The sequence below is a fragment of the Vespula pensylvanica genome, chromosome 1, assembly GCF_014466175.1.
Source record: "Vespula pensylvanica isolate Volc-1 chromosome 1, ASM1446617v1, whole genome shotgun sequence".
In the NCBI taxonomy this organism is placed as follows: Eukaryota; Metazoa; Arthropoda; class Insecta; order Hymenoptera; family Vespidae; genus Vespula; species Vespula pensylvanica.
This window is the reverse complement of record NC_057685.1, coordinates 2,021,732-2,039,601: the sequence shown is the minus strand read 5'-3', so window position 1 is coordinate 2,039,601 and position 17,870 is coordinate 2,021,732. Positions and strand designations below refer to the sequence as shown.

Sequence of the window (17,870 nt, the reverse complement as noted above, 5' to 3'; positions counted from 1 at the left end):
ATGTTAAAACGAAATTATACTTCTCATTAAATTATGCATCAAACTGAATAATGAATCTCTTGTATGTTTTTAATTTTGCATTATAATTTGTTCATATATCATAGATAAAACAATACCATGACTTTTCTCTTAATTGTTAATATTATTAAATATTTGTTCAGATTCATTAAAAGACAAAGGTAATCTATTAATTATATAAAACAATACTTTACCTAGAATAACATGTGTAATATAACATGTATATTTTATAAATCATTCATTACTAATTAAGTTAAATTTTAATAACAATCAAATGAAAATTGTATATAATATACATTTAGTTGTGTTGCATTGAATAATATGCATACATTTATACAATCGTTGCACATATCATAATGACTAGAGAATGACATATAAAGATTTATGAGTTTCAGAAATCAGCCTTCAATCATTAATACTTTATGTTATATTCGTTTATATATTAACTTAGATATAGTTATATCATTTCCCTCTTTGACTTTCCCTGTGCGTTTTATATTTAATTAAAGAAATTATTTTTTTTTTCTTTTTTTATACTGATCTGAACATTAATATTCAAAAAATTAAATATGTAAATTTTTACATTAGGACATCTTGTCCATTATAAATCCACGATTGTAATGTATGACATGTTAGACAGCATGTACTACTTTACTAATAAAGTTCCCATTAAAAGTTAAAATTGTGTAAAATGGACTTATTAAAATTTTCAAATTAATTTTTAAAATGTTAATAAGCAACTATAAAAAAAAAAAACTTAACGTGTTTGTTCAATCTTAATAAAGAAGTTAAAAAGTTAAGTTATACAATACCAATTTTATATATACTATATATTAAAAATGGACTTATATATACCCCTATTATTTCAAATTAGTAATAATAATGCATTACTATTTAATTATTTACTAATTTTTAAAGTATTCTTAATAAAACCATGAAATTGTAGCATCAATGTAAAGCCATACATAAGTAATAAAATTTTAATGATAGATCTAAAAAGATTATAAACCTTTTCATTTTTACTCCTAGAATATGTAATATCTATATACTAGTTTACTTAATAAAATTTCATTCAGACTATCATGATAAACATTATTTGTTGAAAACTAGAAATTTATCATTACTGTAACATATGCAATTTTTTTCTATATAAAAAGAGTATATCTTTTTTTTTTAATTCATTTTGCAATCGATCAAAATGATAAATTATTTAATTTAAGATTTTACCAATGTGCGTATTTAATTCATTTTTATAAGACTGTGCAATTTGAATTAAATTGTCCTGAGATTGAAATAATTTGTTATATATATATATATATATATATATATATATATATATATATATATAACAAAAAACAAAAAAGGACAATTAGAGAATTGAAAACTTTACCTTAATGTTTCATTTTCATTATAACATTGTGATTAATATGGCACTGACAGATCCAAATATTATTGTGCAATACTTAAATTATGACGTTACATATGCGTTTCTAATTTTTTTTCTGTTTTTTTTTTTACGAAATGTACATTTTTATATTTAATTAATATCTCAGGTACATACGTATTATTTATTATCTTTTTTCACTAGTGCTCTCAATGCTTTTGGAATACATAAAGGGCATAGAATATCTGGGTTTAACGTCTGAGATAACGTTTTCCCTAAAAATTGTGCTGTACATGGAAGAAGTAATGACTCTGACGTTAGTAGCTCAGTTTCCATTGCTGGAATAATGTTTGTTTGATATAAAGAAAGTGGATAATGGTGTCCACAAGTAAATACCATTGAATCTTCCTCCATTGCAAGGAAACTACATACTGCATCTGAATCCTGATTATTATTTTGCGTTAGCAGAATTTATTAAAAATCATAATAAATACGTATGAGAAAAAAAAAGAGAGAAAGATTTAAATGTCAATAAATTTACAATATTTCAAAATATCTCTTACCTTAATGTGGACAAATGATCTAGGTGTATCATTTTCTGTAGACACTGTGCTAATAATTCCTTCTATCATATCTGCTGAAGTATTATTTCTACTTGAACCAGGATATCCAGTAAGTGGTATTCCATAATGATCAGCCATTAAGGATGACAAAAGTTTAATATATTCTGGAGTAGGTTGGCCTAAAATATATGTGTTACTTTATTGTGCATGACTATATCTGCAACAATATAGCTTTCAATAGATCACTTATTGTTTTTCATATAATTTATATAAAATTACAAAATTTCATTATTTATTTTTAAATTTTTATATTTTATTTATTTATACATTAAAAAAATCTATATATAATAAGTAAAACACATTATCAACTTACCTTCGTTTATATGTTGCAATAACATAGAACAAACTTGTAGACAAAATTTAGATGAAAACAGGTCTGTCACGTTCATACTTTTAGACCTCTCATCGTTTTTATTCTCGTCGGAATACATTTCGATTGTTTCCTGGCTTTAAAAAAAATATTAAAATCGTATGTAAATTAAAAATAGATATATATATATATATATATATATATATATATATATATATATATATATAAACTTACCAAAATAGCAATAATCCAAGGGGGTAAAAAATAGTATGTATATGTTCAAAAAAAATATTTTCCAGACTTTGAATGGATAAATCATGTTGAATCCAAAATTCTAGTGCATTTTGCAATATGTTGCATTTAACAACGTCCGCTTCGTTTTCTATCTCGTGTAAATAAAATTTAAGTACCTTTATAGCTTCATTTACAAGATTATTTTTGTGATAGTGTCTCATTTCCTTTGCACTTTTAGATTTTTTATGATTTATTTCTATTCTTTCTTCATTCGTCGTCACTTTATTGTCATTATTTGTTGTTACACCTAATGATTTCGAAGATACATCTTGAACATCATCTTTCCCATATTCTACTGATAAATTATTTTCAAAAATAGCATGCTCTATCCATTGTTCAGGGTCAGGTGTAATAACATCAGAATCAAGCACGTTTTCGGTAATATCTAGAGGTATATCTTCACATTTTGGTTCCTTACACAACTCTTCCGAACCTCCTTGACAGTCAAAAGCATACAAACCATCTTCAAGTGTTTGTAGACTATTCAAAGATTTACTTGATGGTATTTTCATTTTATTTTTCGCTGCATAATCCTCTACGGATTCAATTAAATTTTTCTCCACTTGTTTATTAAAAAGTTCGGTATTTCTTTTTAAATTACAATTTACAGATTGCAATTTTTCGGTTAGAGAAGAAATATCTGATCCATTCTCTTTGTCAAACGTTGTTGCTTCATTCGAGCTTCCTAACGTTATAGGTTTCATAGATAATTGAAAATTAATTGCACTCAATGCTTTCAATTGATATGAAAAAGCGTCAGAAAAGTTATGTTGCAAAGCAGCCACGTTTGAGCATGCTTGATAATTTTCTAATTCAATACACTGAAAAATGTATATATAAAAATGAAAAAAAATATAAATCTGATATTAAATTCAATATCTATAACATATAACAATCTATGAAATAAAATAAACAGAATACATATGTATATTAACCTTTTCCATAATTTTTGTCGAATCGTATAATCCATTAAAATGTTCAAGTACGTAGTGAAGCGTTAATTCTGCTGGTGATTTTTCAATGACACTCAAAGGAGAAATAAAACCAGCAAGAGAAGGAATATCATAACTCTGATAAGAAATAATGGGTGCAGGAATATTAGGGACATCTAAAATTATATTAGATGATTTAAGTAATACGATTTTTTCATCGGTATCTCGTGTATCTTTGACAGATATTCGGCCTAATTGAGCCCTATTGTTATTACCCCATGCCAAAATAGTACCACCTAAATAAACAAGGATATAAGATATAATATTGTCGAAAAAAGCGTTTATAAATTATTTAATAACATTATTGCAGGCTTTACCTGGTTGCATAGCAACTGTATAATCATATCCACAATAAATTCCAACAGATTTGATAGTAGTATTAACTTTTTCCTTGTTGTCAGAATTTTCCATATAAGGTTTTCCATTTTCTTCTTTTTGATTAGTTACATTTCCGTTTTTATCATCTGCTACTGAATCTACTTGAGCGAAAATTGATGCAGGATTATAACTCAAAGGTGTGGGGATAGAAACTTCATATTTTGTGCCATTGCCTATTTGCCCATCTATATTGCAACCCCAAGTATATAGTGAACCATCCTTTGTTAAGAGAGCATTATGATGACAACCTGTTGTTATCTATACAGCATCAAAAATATTGTATAATACTTGTATTTAATATATATATATATATATATATATATATATATATATATATATAAGCGATTTACGAACCTGTATAATACGTCCTTTTACTGAAGTTGTATCTACCAGAGATGGTTTTAAATGTGCCTGAGATTCTTCAAGTAAGCCAACATTAATATTCCTTGTACTTGTACCTTCAAATTGCTTTTTTCGTAATTGCAAACTAGATGTAATGATCTTTGTTGATAAAATTTGTTTATTACTTTCTTTTGCAGTCTCCTGTATGTTTTTATTAATTGCAGTATCATTTCCTTCCTTTTCAATATTTTTTTCTAAATTATTAGCCTGTTTCTCATTAGCTTCTTGCTGTTCCAATATGCGTGTCTTTTTTAATGCTTGTGCTTGCAATTTTAAAACTTTTGGACTTGCACCCCATATGTACAACTTATTTGTGGTACTAAGTGCCAACTAAACGAAATAAATAAATGAATTTCAAGAAATGATTTTAATCAATTCCGAATTAAAAAGACTTATTTACTTACGTTATGAAAGTACCCAGTAGTTATCAGAGAAATTTTTTCGGTCAATAACACTTTTGTAGGTATAGAACTTTTAATGTTATTATTAATTCCTAATTGGCCAAATACGTTGCATCCGAATGCATAAACAATACCTTCATCTGATAAAGCTAATGAATGTGCATGACCAGCACTAATATGTTTTATAAATATACCTAGTAAAGAGGTAACCAATGTAGGGGTATTACGCTTATCAGTATTTCCATGACCTAATTGACCATGAACTCCCCAACCCCAAGTAAAAACTCGTCCATCTGCAGTTAATGCCATTGAATGGTATTGACCAGCTACAGCATCAATAATCATTTCTTGAGCCAAACTAGTGATCAATTCAGGACTAGAACATTGTAACACTTTACCAAGTCCCAATTGACCAAATTTACTTGATCCCCAAACATAAATACCATTATTGGTTACTGCTAATGTATGACAATGTCCACATGATACACTAAAAACTTCCATTTCCATGTTGCGGAAAAAATTAATTTTGTTAGGTAAGCCATATCTTAACACAGATGACCCAGTACCTAAAAATTAAATATCCTTATATAGATATATCTATCGTATGTAAAATGTCATAAATAATTATTGATCTTTATAAACTCGTTTGTTACTTAATAAAAAATAAAATTGATTAGAAAATTAACGCCAGTTTTTTCTTACCTAAACATCCTTGTATAGAACTACCCCATGTGTATACATCACCGTTTCTAATAAGTGCAACATGAGAGAAACCTGCACTTAAAGATCTCCTTTTGAAATCAACACTTGAAACACGATTGATGTGTTCTTGCTTTAATAAAAAAAAAATTTGATAATATAATTACGATTTAACAAGGACATTTAATAAATTGAATAAAGTAAAAAATACCTTTCTTGTTCCCATTAATTGTATATTGTACCCTAAAGTACAAGTTTGATTTAACAAAACCTTTTTATGAATCAGAGTGAGTAGTATCAATAAAAACGTTTCTACTATTTCTTCTACCAATGTATCAGCTTCTGTCTATGTAAAGACAAAATGAATTAGATATCGATAAAAAAAATTATAATATTTGTTCAAGATTATATTTACATTGTTCTCTGCAAGATCTATAGAATCACATTGACTAGATTGAGAACTATAAGAAGTTGTCCTATGTCGTGCTTTACACTTAACCAATCTGGGTCTTATAATCGGATTTGTTGGATCATATAAAGTTATCAACCTCTATAAAAGGATATCATAAAATATTATGACGTAAAATATATAAAAATAAATATAAGAACAAAAATTAAATTCTTACCTGTAATACGAAAATTTGTAACTCTGAAATACTACTACCAATAAATGAAATATGTTTTCTAGCTAGATTAGGATTAATCAGCATTGCTTGCATCAAGTTTGGCTCACTTAAACATATTAATAAACCATCTGAAATGTAAACATTATTTTTATAATGTGTTATTTATGAAAATATTAGTTCATTCAGTTATATAGATATACACATACATGGTATAGATTTGCTTGCATCAAACAAATGTACAGTCTTCATAAGGACATCCAACATTTGTCCATAAAGACATCTTTGTGTAGCTAGATGGTGTAAAACTTCCCAAAGACAGGTCTGACCTGCTATATTAACAGCTAAGAGTTCATCATAAAAGGAATTTGTAGATAAAAAGTACCTGAAAATAATATTCATTATAAATCAATTGAACATAATTTTATAACATAGTAAAAATCTATCCAATCTTGTGTATTTCATACTGACAAGAAATCTTTATAAATAGCTTTAGATTGATGTGGTGCAGCTCTCAATGTCATTTCTATAAAAGCAAGAATACATAAATTTGACAAATGTATTCTTGTTGCAGCTGACAATTCACTAATAGCGGGAGAAATCAAACAGTGTGTTAGACTGTTTAAGAGCTCTGAGGTATGACCAGCTGATGCAAATTTTAAGATGCTTTTCAATAGTCCACACTACAAATAATTATAAATTATTAGAATTTAGAAACAAACTTTATTGGAAATATATTAATATTAAATAATGAAAAATAATGTAATGTACCTTAGATAATTTATAAGAAGCTACAGCACGTGGGAATTCTTTATTTGTCAATAATATATCTCCAACATATTCAAATAATTGTTGTGAATTCATACCAAATATCAAAGCCAATTTTCCTGCCTTGTCAAGTTCATTCCTTCTTAAAACTAATTCCATAAAGACAGATAATAATGGTTTCCTAAAAATGAAAAAAATATATCAATAAAATATACTAGCACGTAATACAACATATTTTTTTTACGATCGATTTACTAAAATTTAAAAATTAAAGTATGTATACTAACCTTAGCACAACTCCATATACAGCATAATTTGTTACAATTATACAAGTTTCTATATATGGTGTCTCAATTTTTATATCTTTCATTTTTGATGATAGCGTATATGAGCTTTCCAAGTCATGAGATAATTTTTCAGATGTCGTGTTTGCAAAGTCAATAAATCTATATACAGCATGAATAATTTCTTTACTATTCTCAAAAGAAAACTGATCAATGATACATCCTGGATTAAACTTATAATCTCTGTTTGGATTGACTTCAGACATTTGATCAGATATTACATATAAAGTGTATTGTGTGGCATCAGTAACAAAAAACAATCGGTGGGTTAATAAAATATTTTCAGAAGATTCAGGTACTTTATGAATAGACAAAGGATCAGCATCAAAATCTGATCCATGTACCTATAAATGAAATAAATAAAAAATATTATATTTTTATAAGTTTATCTGGTATACTTAATATATAGAATAGCACACAATCATACTTACAGTTACATGACTGCTCTCAAGATGATAGCACGTATATATTTGTTGGCCTTTCTTATCATATTGTGGTGTAAGAAATGTGTCTTTTGACATTGGTTCTGGATTTACTGTACCAATATAATCTTCAGAAGATGAATCAATATTGAGAATTGCCAAATTACTAGTTTTATTAGTTCCAGTATCTGTAATTAGAGCATATTTTTTTAAACTGAATTAGGTTTCTATGATTATATATTAAATAAAACAATTACCATGATATCGTGTATTTTCTCCTAAGTTTTGATTTTTTGTTTCCACTAATTTTTGTCTAAGAATAGCAAGCTTTTCTACAGATAACTGCTTAAGTCCTTGCAATCTAGATCTTGTAGAAGCAAAAGACTTTGTATTTTCATAAATCATTTCATTTGTCGGTGACTGTGTAAACACTTCTCCATTTTCAAATTGACGTGTATAACTATATGCGCGATGTTCTAACAGTAAACGCCACTGCTGTTTTGCTTTACTTGTTATTAAAAGTGAGATGCTATCATTACTTTTTTCTTTACAAATATGTAGACTAATAATATGTCCATTAACATGAGCTGTGCCTACTTGTTGACCATTTTCAAGATTTATTAATATTACTTCTCCATATTCAGTGCCAACAATACCCATATTTGTAGACGTTTTTGTATCTTGCCACCAAATTAAGGCTGTTGGTCTATAAATATATACGTATAATAAAATAATTATTACAATTAAACTATTATTGAATAAACGAATAGTAATAAAATTAATATAAAAAGTAATACGCTTATATCGAATTACTCTTACTTGGAATGTGAAGACTGTGAACCAACATATGTAACTGTTGTTATATCATCAGTACGCCATTGTTCACTAAGAGTACACTTTTCGTCAACTAATTTTAAGACAGGAATTATATATAAACAACTATCAGTAGTAGTTGCTAAAAGCCAAGACCCATACGGGTCAAAACAAAAAGCTGTTATTTGTTTATTAGTTCCTTTAAACCAAGGAATTCTTTTAATAATCGGTGTAGAGGATATGTCCTTCTTATAATAAAGTATAATATCAGCATTTCCAGTCGATAGTGCTAAAAATAATCTCTTTTCATATTCACATTGGGCACTATGCTGTATATCTGATGCTTTAATAAAACATTGTAATTTAAATAATCTTTGTTCATTGAAATTTATAGTTCCTTGATAACCTCCTATAGCTTTATTTTCAGTCATCATCATATAACCCCAGCTAACGTTTAATATCTTTTATGATAAAACCTATATAAAAATAAATTAAACAAAATTAGGATCTACGTGTAAAATCATTTAAATTATTCAATTTACTTAATCCTCAAAATTATAAATATCGATTAAAAATTATTAAAATCACTGTAGATAAAAAAGTTCTAAAATAAAGAGAACATTACGTTATTAATATACTTTACGAAAGAGTATTTTCAATGCATATAAACGTAAAATTCTATTCATAATTCTTGATATATAGACAGTAAAGTTCTACTAACCAAACTCGTATAAGGTACTTTTATACTTCAACGTTATATAATACGCTTTAAAACAAGAGAAACCAAGATCACAATCATTTTTATCGTATCCTGCTATTTCATGGGGGTAACTTTCTATTAATTTGCCAAACGTCAAAACTTCAAGGTTATGTTAGACTATCTTTGAAAATGAAGAGTGTAATGGCCTATTTAGTAACATTACCGCTAGGCGTCGTGTTTTCTCGAAAGCACCTAAACACCAAGTGAAAAAAATAAATATAAGTTCTGAATACGTGAATCATGACGTCTAAAGCAGGGTTCACTCGTCAGCTCTACTGACAAATTTTCGAGAAAGTCCGTGACGAAACGCACTCGTAGCACATTTAAGAGAGACTATTCATCACCTTTCACTCCGAAGCGTTCTATGTGACTTCAGCGACACATGTACGGACAAAATATGAACTACAAGCGCTAAGATCGCGCGCTCCCATCCCTCACTCATGCGCCACCTATATTCGCGTTAGCCTAACAAAATTTTTAGGCATAAAATAAAAGTAGGAGTAATGAAACTCACACACATCTTTTGCAGCTCTCACATTTATATCCTTTTTTAATGGTGGCACGTGCATCTCGCATTTCATCCACGTTAGGATACGTCGCAACACCGATATTATGCATTTATTTTACGATATAAATATATAATGAATATAATCGATAAATAATATATATATATATATATATATATATTAAAAATAAAGATTTTGTTGAATTTTTTGTAAAAAAATATAATTAGTGAATATTATATATTATTTTATATGAATATATATTTTATATGAGTATATGTGCTTTTTTTCTTACTTTTTCTTTTTATCATTATTATATTATTATATTATTATATTATTATATTATTATAATCGCGTAAACGTTGATCGTGTGAAAAAATACTGACGTAGCGAGCTACGCGAAAAGTTAAGAATGGGCAATAAATCAAAACTTGCGAACATGAGAGCGAAAAATTTTGACCTTTTGATTAAATCTTTTTTTCTCGTATTTAGATCTTGATACAACAAATCGAGCGATATAACTATATACAAAGATCCTAGTAATTCTCAATACTTTCTAAAGAGGTACGACAATATATTATTATACGGAAACAAAATACGCACGCCATTTAAGCTTGAAGCAAAATCAGTGAAACAAAGCGGTAAGGAGGAGAGAAGATAACTTCTCTTTCAGTGCTAATTTCAAGAGGCACCACTATACGAAACTTATTTTTCACAAATAATATCGAAAATAGCATATATACCAACAATGAATCCAAAAGTATTTTCTGATCGATTTCAATAAAAAAAGATTTCATTTCAGTCTTATTTTAAAGATGGAGATGATTTTCGAATTTTCAAAAAAGCTTCATTTTTATGCATAAACTGTTGTCAAAAAAAAAAAAAAAACATTTTTTTTATTATCTTTAATAGAAAAACCAAATCAAAAACAAATAAACTCTTGTCATTTGTCATTTGTCGAATGAAATTTAATGTTAAATATTATTAAATATATAAAGTTTTTGTTTATTTGAACTACTTTGCATTATTTATCAATCCAATAAAAAACTGAAGTTGCAAGTATCTTTTTTTAAGATGTTTGATACTTTTGCTTGAATACCTATGCTCTATATACATAATGCGCGCGCGCACATTACATTTATTTATACAATATTTTATAATATATATAAAATTTATATAACATTTTAAAGAAAATATTACACACAAGAGAATTAGTTATTCCTGGTATTGTTATGTAAGTTATTATATAAACAATAAGAAAAAACTTTGTTGAACTATCGAAATATTGGCAATTAATGTTTACATATTAAATGTTTATATAGATACATATATAAAGACAATTTTACTGAATACAAGAAAAGTTCTCTAATTTTTCAAAATTATAATTAATTCCTTTGATAAATTTTGGAAATAAATAATTGATATTCAGTGTAAAAGATAATTTATCTTCTTACATGCATATATTTCGTAGAAACATCATCTTCCTTCCACATCAGTTTTCTACGTGGAATATTATTATTAAAAGCATCCATCCAATCTTTCGTATATTTTAAATCTACTAATATACCTAAGATTTGATTAAGAGTAAGACTTTTACTACTTCCACTGTTCCATTGTAAATATTTTTTTAATGGTAGTTTCTCCATATGTATACCTTCTTTTTTAGCTTTAGCTAAAGAATAAGGTTGAGGAGATATCTAAAAAAGCAACAAAAAAATATAAATCAAATGATTTAGAAAACTCTTATTATAAAATATCTTACCTTATCCACTATTGCTCCAATAATATAAGTTTTGTCAGGATCATAAGATACCATTTCGTTTCTACAATGCGGTGTTAGATATACTAATTTATCTTTATCGAATATATCAAGATAGGACTTAGAAGTAATATTTAACGGAAAGCTATCATTGTAAAGATTTGGAACTAAATTATGAAGCATTGACATAAATTGACTATTTCTTGGTGCATTACACAAATAAAGCTGAACTGGACATTTATGTATACGGTTCTTGACAAAACTTAGTAATACTTGTTTAGCACAATTCTTCATTTCATAATTTGTCATTACATGTTCGTATCCACAATCAAATACTATATTCGGCTCAAACATTGAAGATATTGATAGATTCAAGTTTAAAAAGTTATCTAATGTACTTTCATAAATACGTAAAAATAAAGTATTATTTGAAAGACCATATTTTATACCACTAGGACATTCTTCTTCTAGTTTGCTCTGTTTTAAACGTGTTAATTGTATCTTTTCTTTATGTTTCTTCAGCAGATTTTGTTGTTTTATTTCATTTAGAAAGAGAAATCGAATATATTTCCTATAAATATATGCATAATGTTAAATTATAAATTCCAAAGGAAATAATTATTAAACCATAAAAAAGTTCTATTATATATAAACTTATATAATAATAAAATTTAATATAAAATATAATTAAGAAGATAGTAGAATTAATGAATATTTACAATTCTTATATAAACATGATAATTTATCATGGATTTTTCTTATTGAAAAATCTTGATAAAATTTGAAATAATCAATTACTGAATATTATTCAATTACCTTTGATGTGTCTTAGTTGCATTTAACATATATAACCAATCTTTTGGTCGTAATTCTGCGGGAACATCTTTATTCACTTCTCGCATATAATCAATTTCGTATTGTAACAATTTATACTTTTTCATTAACACAGAATCTTCTAAAAGTTTTTGTAATTTCTCGTTATCATTCTCATCAATTTCTTTTTTTGTTTTGCGAAGTGTAACTTCAGAAAAATTACGTTTTATAAAACGTGTTATTTGAATTTTACTAAGATTAGTATTAAACGGTGATGATACAATAAAAATTGGTGAAAATTTTCTTAATAAAACTATACTATTCTTAAGACCAAAATTATACATTATATAAGCTAGAATATAAATATTATTTTAAATTACTTTTAATTAATTCTTTACATTGAAATAAACGAGACACTTTTATTATTTCTGATACACTGCATGCTTTACGTATATCATAGAATAAAAACATAAAACTAGTGATTCAATGCTCGGCTCAAAATTTGTCCGTTGTAAATATGAAATCATCGTTACCGACTTTATTAATTTCTTTGAATTTCTTATAGATATTTATAAATGTTTCTAATTGGAAAATTAGGATACGTGTTTGCATACAAATGTACACACACACACACAATTATTTTATATTTTTTGTATTCATACAAAATCCATGTGTGTGTATATGAATCATGACACACACATGCAAACACACGCGCGTGATTCCAAAGAAACGGAAGAGTAAAAAAATGTTCACTACTGTCTATTTGAATGAAAGCATTCGTATCGCACAAGATTCAAGAATGAACTAAAGCTTTAGCGCGAAAGCTGTTTACGTCGATACTTGTATATACTGTTATAATATTTAAATGAGCGTTTTTAATAAATCGGTGGTAGATCGTGAATGTCATGATACCTCATGATGAAACAAAATTTGAAGTTGTACCAATAAATAATAATAATAATTCTACAGGAAAAAATGAATCTGTCATTTTTGTTGAACAATTTGTTAAAGACGTGTGCGATTTTAGTTCTCAGTATGGTAGTAATATCAGTATTTCCTACACAGCGTACAATGTTGCTGGAAACCCAAGTAAATTTCCTGATTATGGAGACTTTCCACAAGCCTTTGTCATGGTATGTTGAATTAAAGATCTTCATCACGTTTGAGTGTCATTGAAAATGTTTATATTTTATACTAAGAGAACTATGTTAGTTGTCTATTGTCAACAATGTTATATTTACTTTGATCTCATAAATATAATCATTAATAATCATAGAGAACGTATGGACCATGGTGGAATAAAGCACCTTCAAGGTTAGAGGATTACATGATACAGAATAATGAAAGTGTAATTAGCCAAGACTACATTGGTATGTAATATATAAAAAAGAAATATTTATATTATGATACATAGATCATAAAGTAATATATTTTTTGTTATATAAAGATGTTGAATATTATCAAGAGGTATATCCTATCCGAATATCAATATATGAAACCTATAATCCAGGCAGTGTAGTTGGTATATGGGTACAAAATCCTTCTGGGCAATGGTTTCAGTTATGGAATGGACCCCCTCAATTTGTACCTCAAAGACCACGTATTTTTTCACCACCTTTGAAGACTTGTCATTTTAAAACAAAAATGGTCAGATTAGAATTTAATCATGACTTATTGGATTATTATACAGAACTGGATGCCGTACTTCTCATCGGAACATCTGAATTGATAATGCCTCGTAATCATATGTACCATCAAAATTTAAGTAATTTGTTACAAGAGTTAGACTGTAATGGATATAATGAAGATATATATAATTTAACACCTGATTATTTGAAAGCTAATCAAGATTTGACTATACTTAAAAAAATGTTTCATAAATACTGCATTCTCTATAACAGGTAGAAAATATTCATTTTATATACAATATTATTATTTTTCTTAAGAACTGATGCATATATATATATATATATATATTTATATATACATTTACAGCAGAATAATGGATAATATATCTAAAGGCAAGTTAGTTACTACATTAGAACAACATTGCCATTCCGTACCACCTATAGAAGAAGCATTTAACAGTTTACAAGAATTTTTACAGGAAGAGTTCCCTAAACTTATACGAGAGATGCATCTTTCTTCATCCTCTCCAATATGTAGGATATCTTTACCAAATGACAAGACTGTATTGTCAACTTTAAACAGCATTGATAGTCGACCATGTGGTAGTTTTTCTGCACTTCCAGTAAAGTATTTGATCTTTATATTTTATTTTTCTATAACATTGCTTATATATTTATTATACTCATTTACAGGATGAAACAGTTTTAAAAATTTTAAGAAATCTAGATTTAAAGACACTCTGTCGTTTATGCAGAGTAAACCGACATTTTAGTAATATAGCAAGAGATGCTCTTCTCTATACAAGTTTGAATTTGAAACCATATTGGTATTGTCTGAATGATCATGCATTAAAACATTTAATTCCAAGGTGTCAATATTTACAACGTTTAGATCTATCATGGTGTGGTAATTATAACATGATTAGTGACAGAGATCTTGTAGATTTTATTCATTCTTGTGGTAGTCTTCTGACACATCTGCGTTTAAATTGCTGTCGCTTTATTAATGATATGGTAATTCTTGAAGTTTCAAGAATTTGTAAAAATTTAAAAGGTATGTCTTTAAACTTTTCAACGCATACCTTTTCCATATACCATACATTTTGTTTACATTCTTTTTTTAGAATTATGTTTACGTAATTGTATGGGTATTACAAGTGATGGATTTTCAAAGTTAGAAAAACTACAGTGCCTTGAACGCCTGGAACTTTATGGAACTGCAATTGAAACTTCTATTTTATGTTCAATTTTAAGGAAAAATCCTCAAATGAGACATTTAAATTTAGCAGGAATGCATGATCGTTTAAATGTAGATGAAGTAGCAATTGAGTTAGGAAACTCTTGTCTACAATTGGAAAGCGTTGACTTTTGGAAAGCACAAACTCTTACACCACACGGTGTAAGAGCCCTTGCTCGATGCGTTAACCTTCGAGAAGTAGATTTTGGATGGTGGTATGTGCTATTGCATTAAATATTATTTAGCTACTAAGAAAAAACGAATCACAATACAATTACATATTATGTTTATAGTGGTGGAATGGGTGCTCCAGGTGATTCATTAAGGGCGTTATTATCTTCTTGTCGTTATTTAGAAAAAGTATTCTTGGCTGCATTAAGAGGATTAACAGATAGAGACTTAGAGCCATTGTTACTTTGCCAACGTTTGCAACAATTAGATTTGTTAGGAGCACGATCTCTTACTCCTGATATGTGTTATGGATTTTTATTATGGTGCCCTAAATTGGAAATGATTGATCTTAGTTTTTGCGAAGGCATCACGGATTCAAAAATTCAAGAATGGCGACAAAAGTATCCACATATATCATTCAAAAGAAGTTTTCAAGCAAATGGAACGGATTTATTATAAAGTGTTTCTCTGTACTCAAAGTCTACTTTCTTAAAATTTACAAACAAATTCAGAAAGTTAAATATTTCTGATTGTAAGACTGGAATTTATTAAAAAAATACAATTATAATTATCATGCAAATAAATCAATGCATTGCAAGAATGCATCTTAATCCTATTTGCATTATTTTTTAAAAAAGCTGAACGGACATTGTATAATAGATTTGTACATTTAATAAAATATTGTATAAAATAATATACAAAACAATATAATTTTTTCATTCACGCAAATCTGCTTTTGTGTATAAAGTTTATTAATAAGCTATTTAATAATTTAGTTATCTATTAAATGTAGTCGATTAGTTCGATGAAATTTAATATAAATTGTGCAAAGATTATTTTTTGTAATGTGCCAAAAATTTGATATATTTTATATAACAAAAAGAAAATTACGATTTTAAAAAATCGATCAATTAATTGATTTTAGTGTTATAAGTATTGATGAAGTTACCAAGAGTTTTCTCTTTAACGAATACTCTTCTTCTGATCCTTTTCGCAAAACTAACTTATTTTATATTATTTCTATAATATTTGTTATGTTATGATTTCGATTATTTACTATTTGGGTGATAGAATATAAACAAACTTTTCTTTCGTATCTTCATAATGATTGCTAGTTTCTAACATTTCAAGGATTATTTTATTGTCACTAGAAATTTTATTGTCACTTTGAAACTGAAACGATCCAATTGTCGAGTTCGGAAAGTTACTAACAGATACAAAATATAAACATGAGACATATAGGTTAAACGCAAATTTATTTAAATAATTTGAAATGTACACACTTTTACACGGCTTATATAAGTACTTAGTACAAAAGGATGAATATTTTATATTAATACTTGGACTTGATAATGCAGGAAAAACTGTGCGTGTAGAACGAACGATTTTTTAAGGTTATACGTCACTCGGTTTTCTTGTGAGATTATCTATCTCCTTTATTTTTTTATTTTTTATTTTAGACGTATTTAGAAGCAGCTAAAACTAAATTTACAAAAAATTATAAAGGTATGAATCCAAGTAAAATCACAACAACAGTTGGATTGAATATTGGAAAAATTGATATCGCTGGAATTCGTTTTAATTTTTGGGATCTTGGAGGACAAGAAGAACTTCAGTCCTTATGGGATAAAGTATATAATTATTAATATTATGTTATAAGTTATATAAACATTATGTTTATAATATGATTATTTAATTATACAGTATTATGCCGAATCACATGCAGTAATTTATATCGTTGATTCATCCGATCGTGATAGGATACCAGATTCTAAAGAAACGTTTGGTAAGTTTCTGATATATGATGATATTTATTTTCTGATGTATATTTTATAAATATCATATTATTATGTTAGAATAATATTTTTAATTATCATTACAAAATATATGATCTAAAAGATTAAAATATTATTTGATATAGATAGAGTAATATCGTCTGAACATTTGAGAGGAGTACCCCTCTTAGTTTTAGCCAATAAGCAGGATGTTCCAGATTGCATGGGTGTTAGAGAAGTCAAACCAATATTTAATCAAAATGCACATTTAATTGGACGAAGGGATTGTATGGTAATGCCTGTATCAGCTCTTAATGGGTATGTCAAGTTACTTTCTATTTGTTTCTTTTGTTTTTTGTACTATTCCATTATCTTCTACATTCTATATTATAAATAATATTAGTTAGAATTATGTAAAAAATAATAAAATTGTGAACTATGAATTTTATGATAAAGAGATGGCGTAGATGAAGGTATCCATTGGCTTGTAGACTGTGTAAAAAGGAATAGCGACGTTCGCCCTCCTCGAAGTCAAGACGATAGTTGTTTATCATAACCACAACATTCGTATTTAATCGTTAACTATATATTGCAGACAATATTATTAATCTTTTTCCGTATGTGTTACGTTTGTATAAATAAAATACATTTTTTTTAAGATATAGATTTTCTTTTTATTAAATTTATTTTCGAACTATAATAACAATGTCTCTGACCATAAAAATTATCAATTTTATATTTGACATTATTTCG

At 27.2% G+C, this 17,870-nt stretch overlaps 4 protein-coding genes across 7 annotated transcripts; 2 read left to right on the top strand and 2 right to left on the bottom strand.

Annotated features, from left to right (window-relative positions):
- Positions 1 to 1,480: 1,480 nt before the first annotated feature.
- On the bottom strand, positions 1,481 to 9,720 carry LOC122627529. Of its 3 annotated transcripts, none has more exons than XM_043808687.1 (20): positions 9,193 to 9,719; positions 8,478 to 8,947; positions 7,916 to 8,364; positions 7,668 to 7,846; positions 7,180 to 7,580; positions 6,896 to 7,073; positions 6,596 to 6,807; positions 6,334 to 6,509; positions 6,128 to 6,255; positions 5,917 to 6,051; positions 5,713 to 5,847; positions 5,505 to 5,634; positions 4,806 to 5,368; positions 4,354 to 4,731; positions 3,939 to 4,257; positions 3,565 to 3,857; positions 2,570 to 3,450; positions 2,339 to 2,472; positions 1,966 to 2,144; positions 1,481 to 1,846 (listed from the first exon to the last, which is right to left on the bottom strand). In XM_043808687.1, exons 2-20 carry the CDS (start codon positions 8,906 to 8,908, stop codon positions 1,583 to 1,585), a joined length of 5,565 nt encoding a protein of 1,854 aa, XP_043664622.1. In that variant the 5' UTR covers positions 8,909 to 8,947; positions 9,193 to 9,719; the 3' UTR covers positions 1,481 to 1,582. The 3 variants fall into 3 exon arrangements, with proteins under 3 accessions (XP_043664622.1, XP_043664631.1, XP_043664638.1); XM_043808696.1 differs by having other exon boundaries at positions 9,395 to 9,719; XM_043808703.1 differs by lacking the exon at positions 1,481 to 1,846 and having other exon boundaries at positions 2,005 to 2,182; positions 9,193 to 9,720.
- Positions 9,721 to 10,672: 952 nt separating this feature from the next.
- Positions 10,673 to 12,841, bottom strand: LOC122628934 (mitochondrial ribonuclease P protein 1 homolog). The gene is made up of 3 exons (XM_043811824.1): positions 12,310 to 12,841; positions 11,497 to 12,064; positions 10,673 to 11,431 (listed from the first exon to the last, which is right to left on the bottom strand). Exons 1-3 carry the CDS (start codon positions 12,648 to 12,650, stop codon positions 11,177 to 11,179), a joined length of 1,164 nt encoding a protein of 387 aa, XP_043667759.1. The 5' UTR covers positions 12,651 to 12,841; the 3' UTR covers positions 10,673 to 11,176.
- A 161-nt stretch (positions 12,842 to 13,002) lies between these two features.
- On the top strand, positions 13,003 to 15,958 carry LOC122628923 (F-box/LRR-repeat protein 4). 2 transcript variants are annotated; one of them, XM_043811813.1, is made up of 7 exons: positions 13,003 to 13,439; positions 13,583 to 13,676; positions 13,754 to 14,207; positions 14,305 to 14,557; positions 14,628 to 14,988; positions 15,059 to 15,386; positions 15,465 to 15,958. In XM_043811813.1, exons 1-7 carry the CDS (start codon positions 13,212 to 13,214, stop codon positions 15,799 to 15,801), a joined length of 2,055 nt encoding a protein of 684 aa, XP_043667748.1. In that variant the 5' UTR covers positions 13,003 to 13,211; the 3' UTR covers positions 15,802 to 15,958. The 2 variants fall into 2 exon arrangements, with proteins under 2 accessions (XP_043667748.1, XP_043667738.1); XM_043811803.1 differs by having other exon boundaries at positions 14,302 to 14,557.
- Positions 15,959 to 16,524: 566 nt separating this feature from the next.
- Positions 16,525 to 17,781, top strand: LOC122633708 (ADP-ribosylation factor-related protein 1). Its single transcript, XM_043822039.1, has 5 exons — positions 16,525 to 16,708; positions 16,803 to 16,973; positions 17,047 to 17,128; positions 17,264 to 17,435; positions 17,574 to 17,781. The coding sequence occupies exons 1-5, from the start codon at positions 16,616 to 16,618 to the stop codon at positions 17,671 to 17,673; spliced, it is 618 nt and encodes a 205-aa protein (XP_043677974.1). The 5' UTR covers positions 16,525 to 16,615; the 3' UTR covers positions 17,674 to 17,781.
- The last annotated feature ends 89 nt before the right edge of the window (positions 17,782 to 17,870 follow it).

Coding starts and splice junctions, on each gene's coding strand:
- LOC122627529 (XM_043808687.1), bottom strand. CDS start 8,908: ATGATGATGACTGAAAATAAAGCTATAGGAGGTTATCAAGGAACTATA. Junction 6,808..6,895: donor CTTCTTATAAATTATCTAAG/GTACATTACATT, acceptor AATTATTTGTAG/TGTGGACTATTGAAAAGCAT. Junction 3,451..3,564: donor CGACAAAAATTATGGAAAAG/GTTAATATACAT, acceptor TACATTTTTCAG/TGTATTGAATTAGAAAATTA.
- LOC122628934 (XM_043811824.1), bottom strand. CDS start 12,650: ATGTATAATTTTGGTCTTAAGAATAGTATAGTTTTATTAAGAAAATTT. Junction 12,065..12,309: donor GCAACTAAGACACATCAAAG/GTAATTGAATAA, acceptor ATATATTTATAG/GAAATATATTCGATTTCTCT. Junction 11,432..11,496: donor TTGGAGCAATAGTGGATAAG/GTAAGATATTTT, acceptor TTGCTTTTTTAG/ATATCTCCTCAACCTTATTC.
- LOC122628923 (XM_043811803.1), top strand. CDS start 13,212: ATGATACCTCATGATGAAACAAAATTTGAAGTTGTACCAATAAATAAT. Junction 13,677..13,753: donor AATTAGCCAAGACTACATTG/GTATGTAATATA, acceptor TGTTATATAAAG/ATGTTGAATATTATCAAGAG. Junction 14,558..14,627: donor GTAGTTTTTCTGCACTTCCA/GTAAAGTATTTG, acceptor ACTCATTTACAG/GATGAAACAGTTTTAAAAAT.
- LOC122633708 (XM_043822039.1), top strand. CDS start 16,616: ATGTACACACTTTTACACGGCTTATATAAGTACTTAGTACAAAAGGAT. Junction 16,709..16,802: donor TTGATAATGCAGGAAAAACT/GTGCGTGTAGAA, acceptor TTTTTATTTTAG/ACGTATTTAGAAGCAGCTAA. Junction 16,974..17,046: donor TTCAGTCCTTATGGGATAAA/GTATATAATTAT, acceptor TTAATTATACAG/TATTATGCCGAATCACATGC.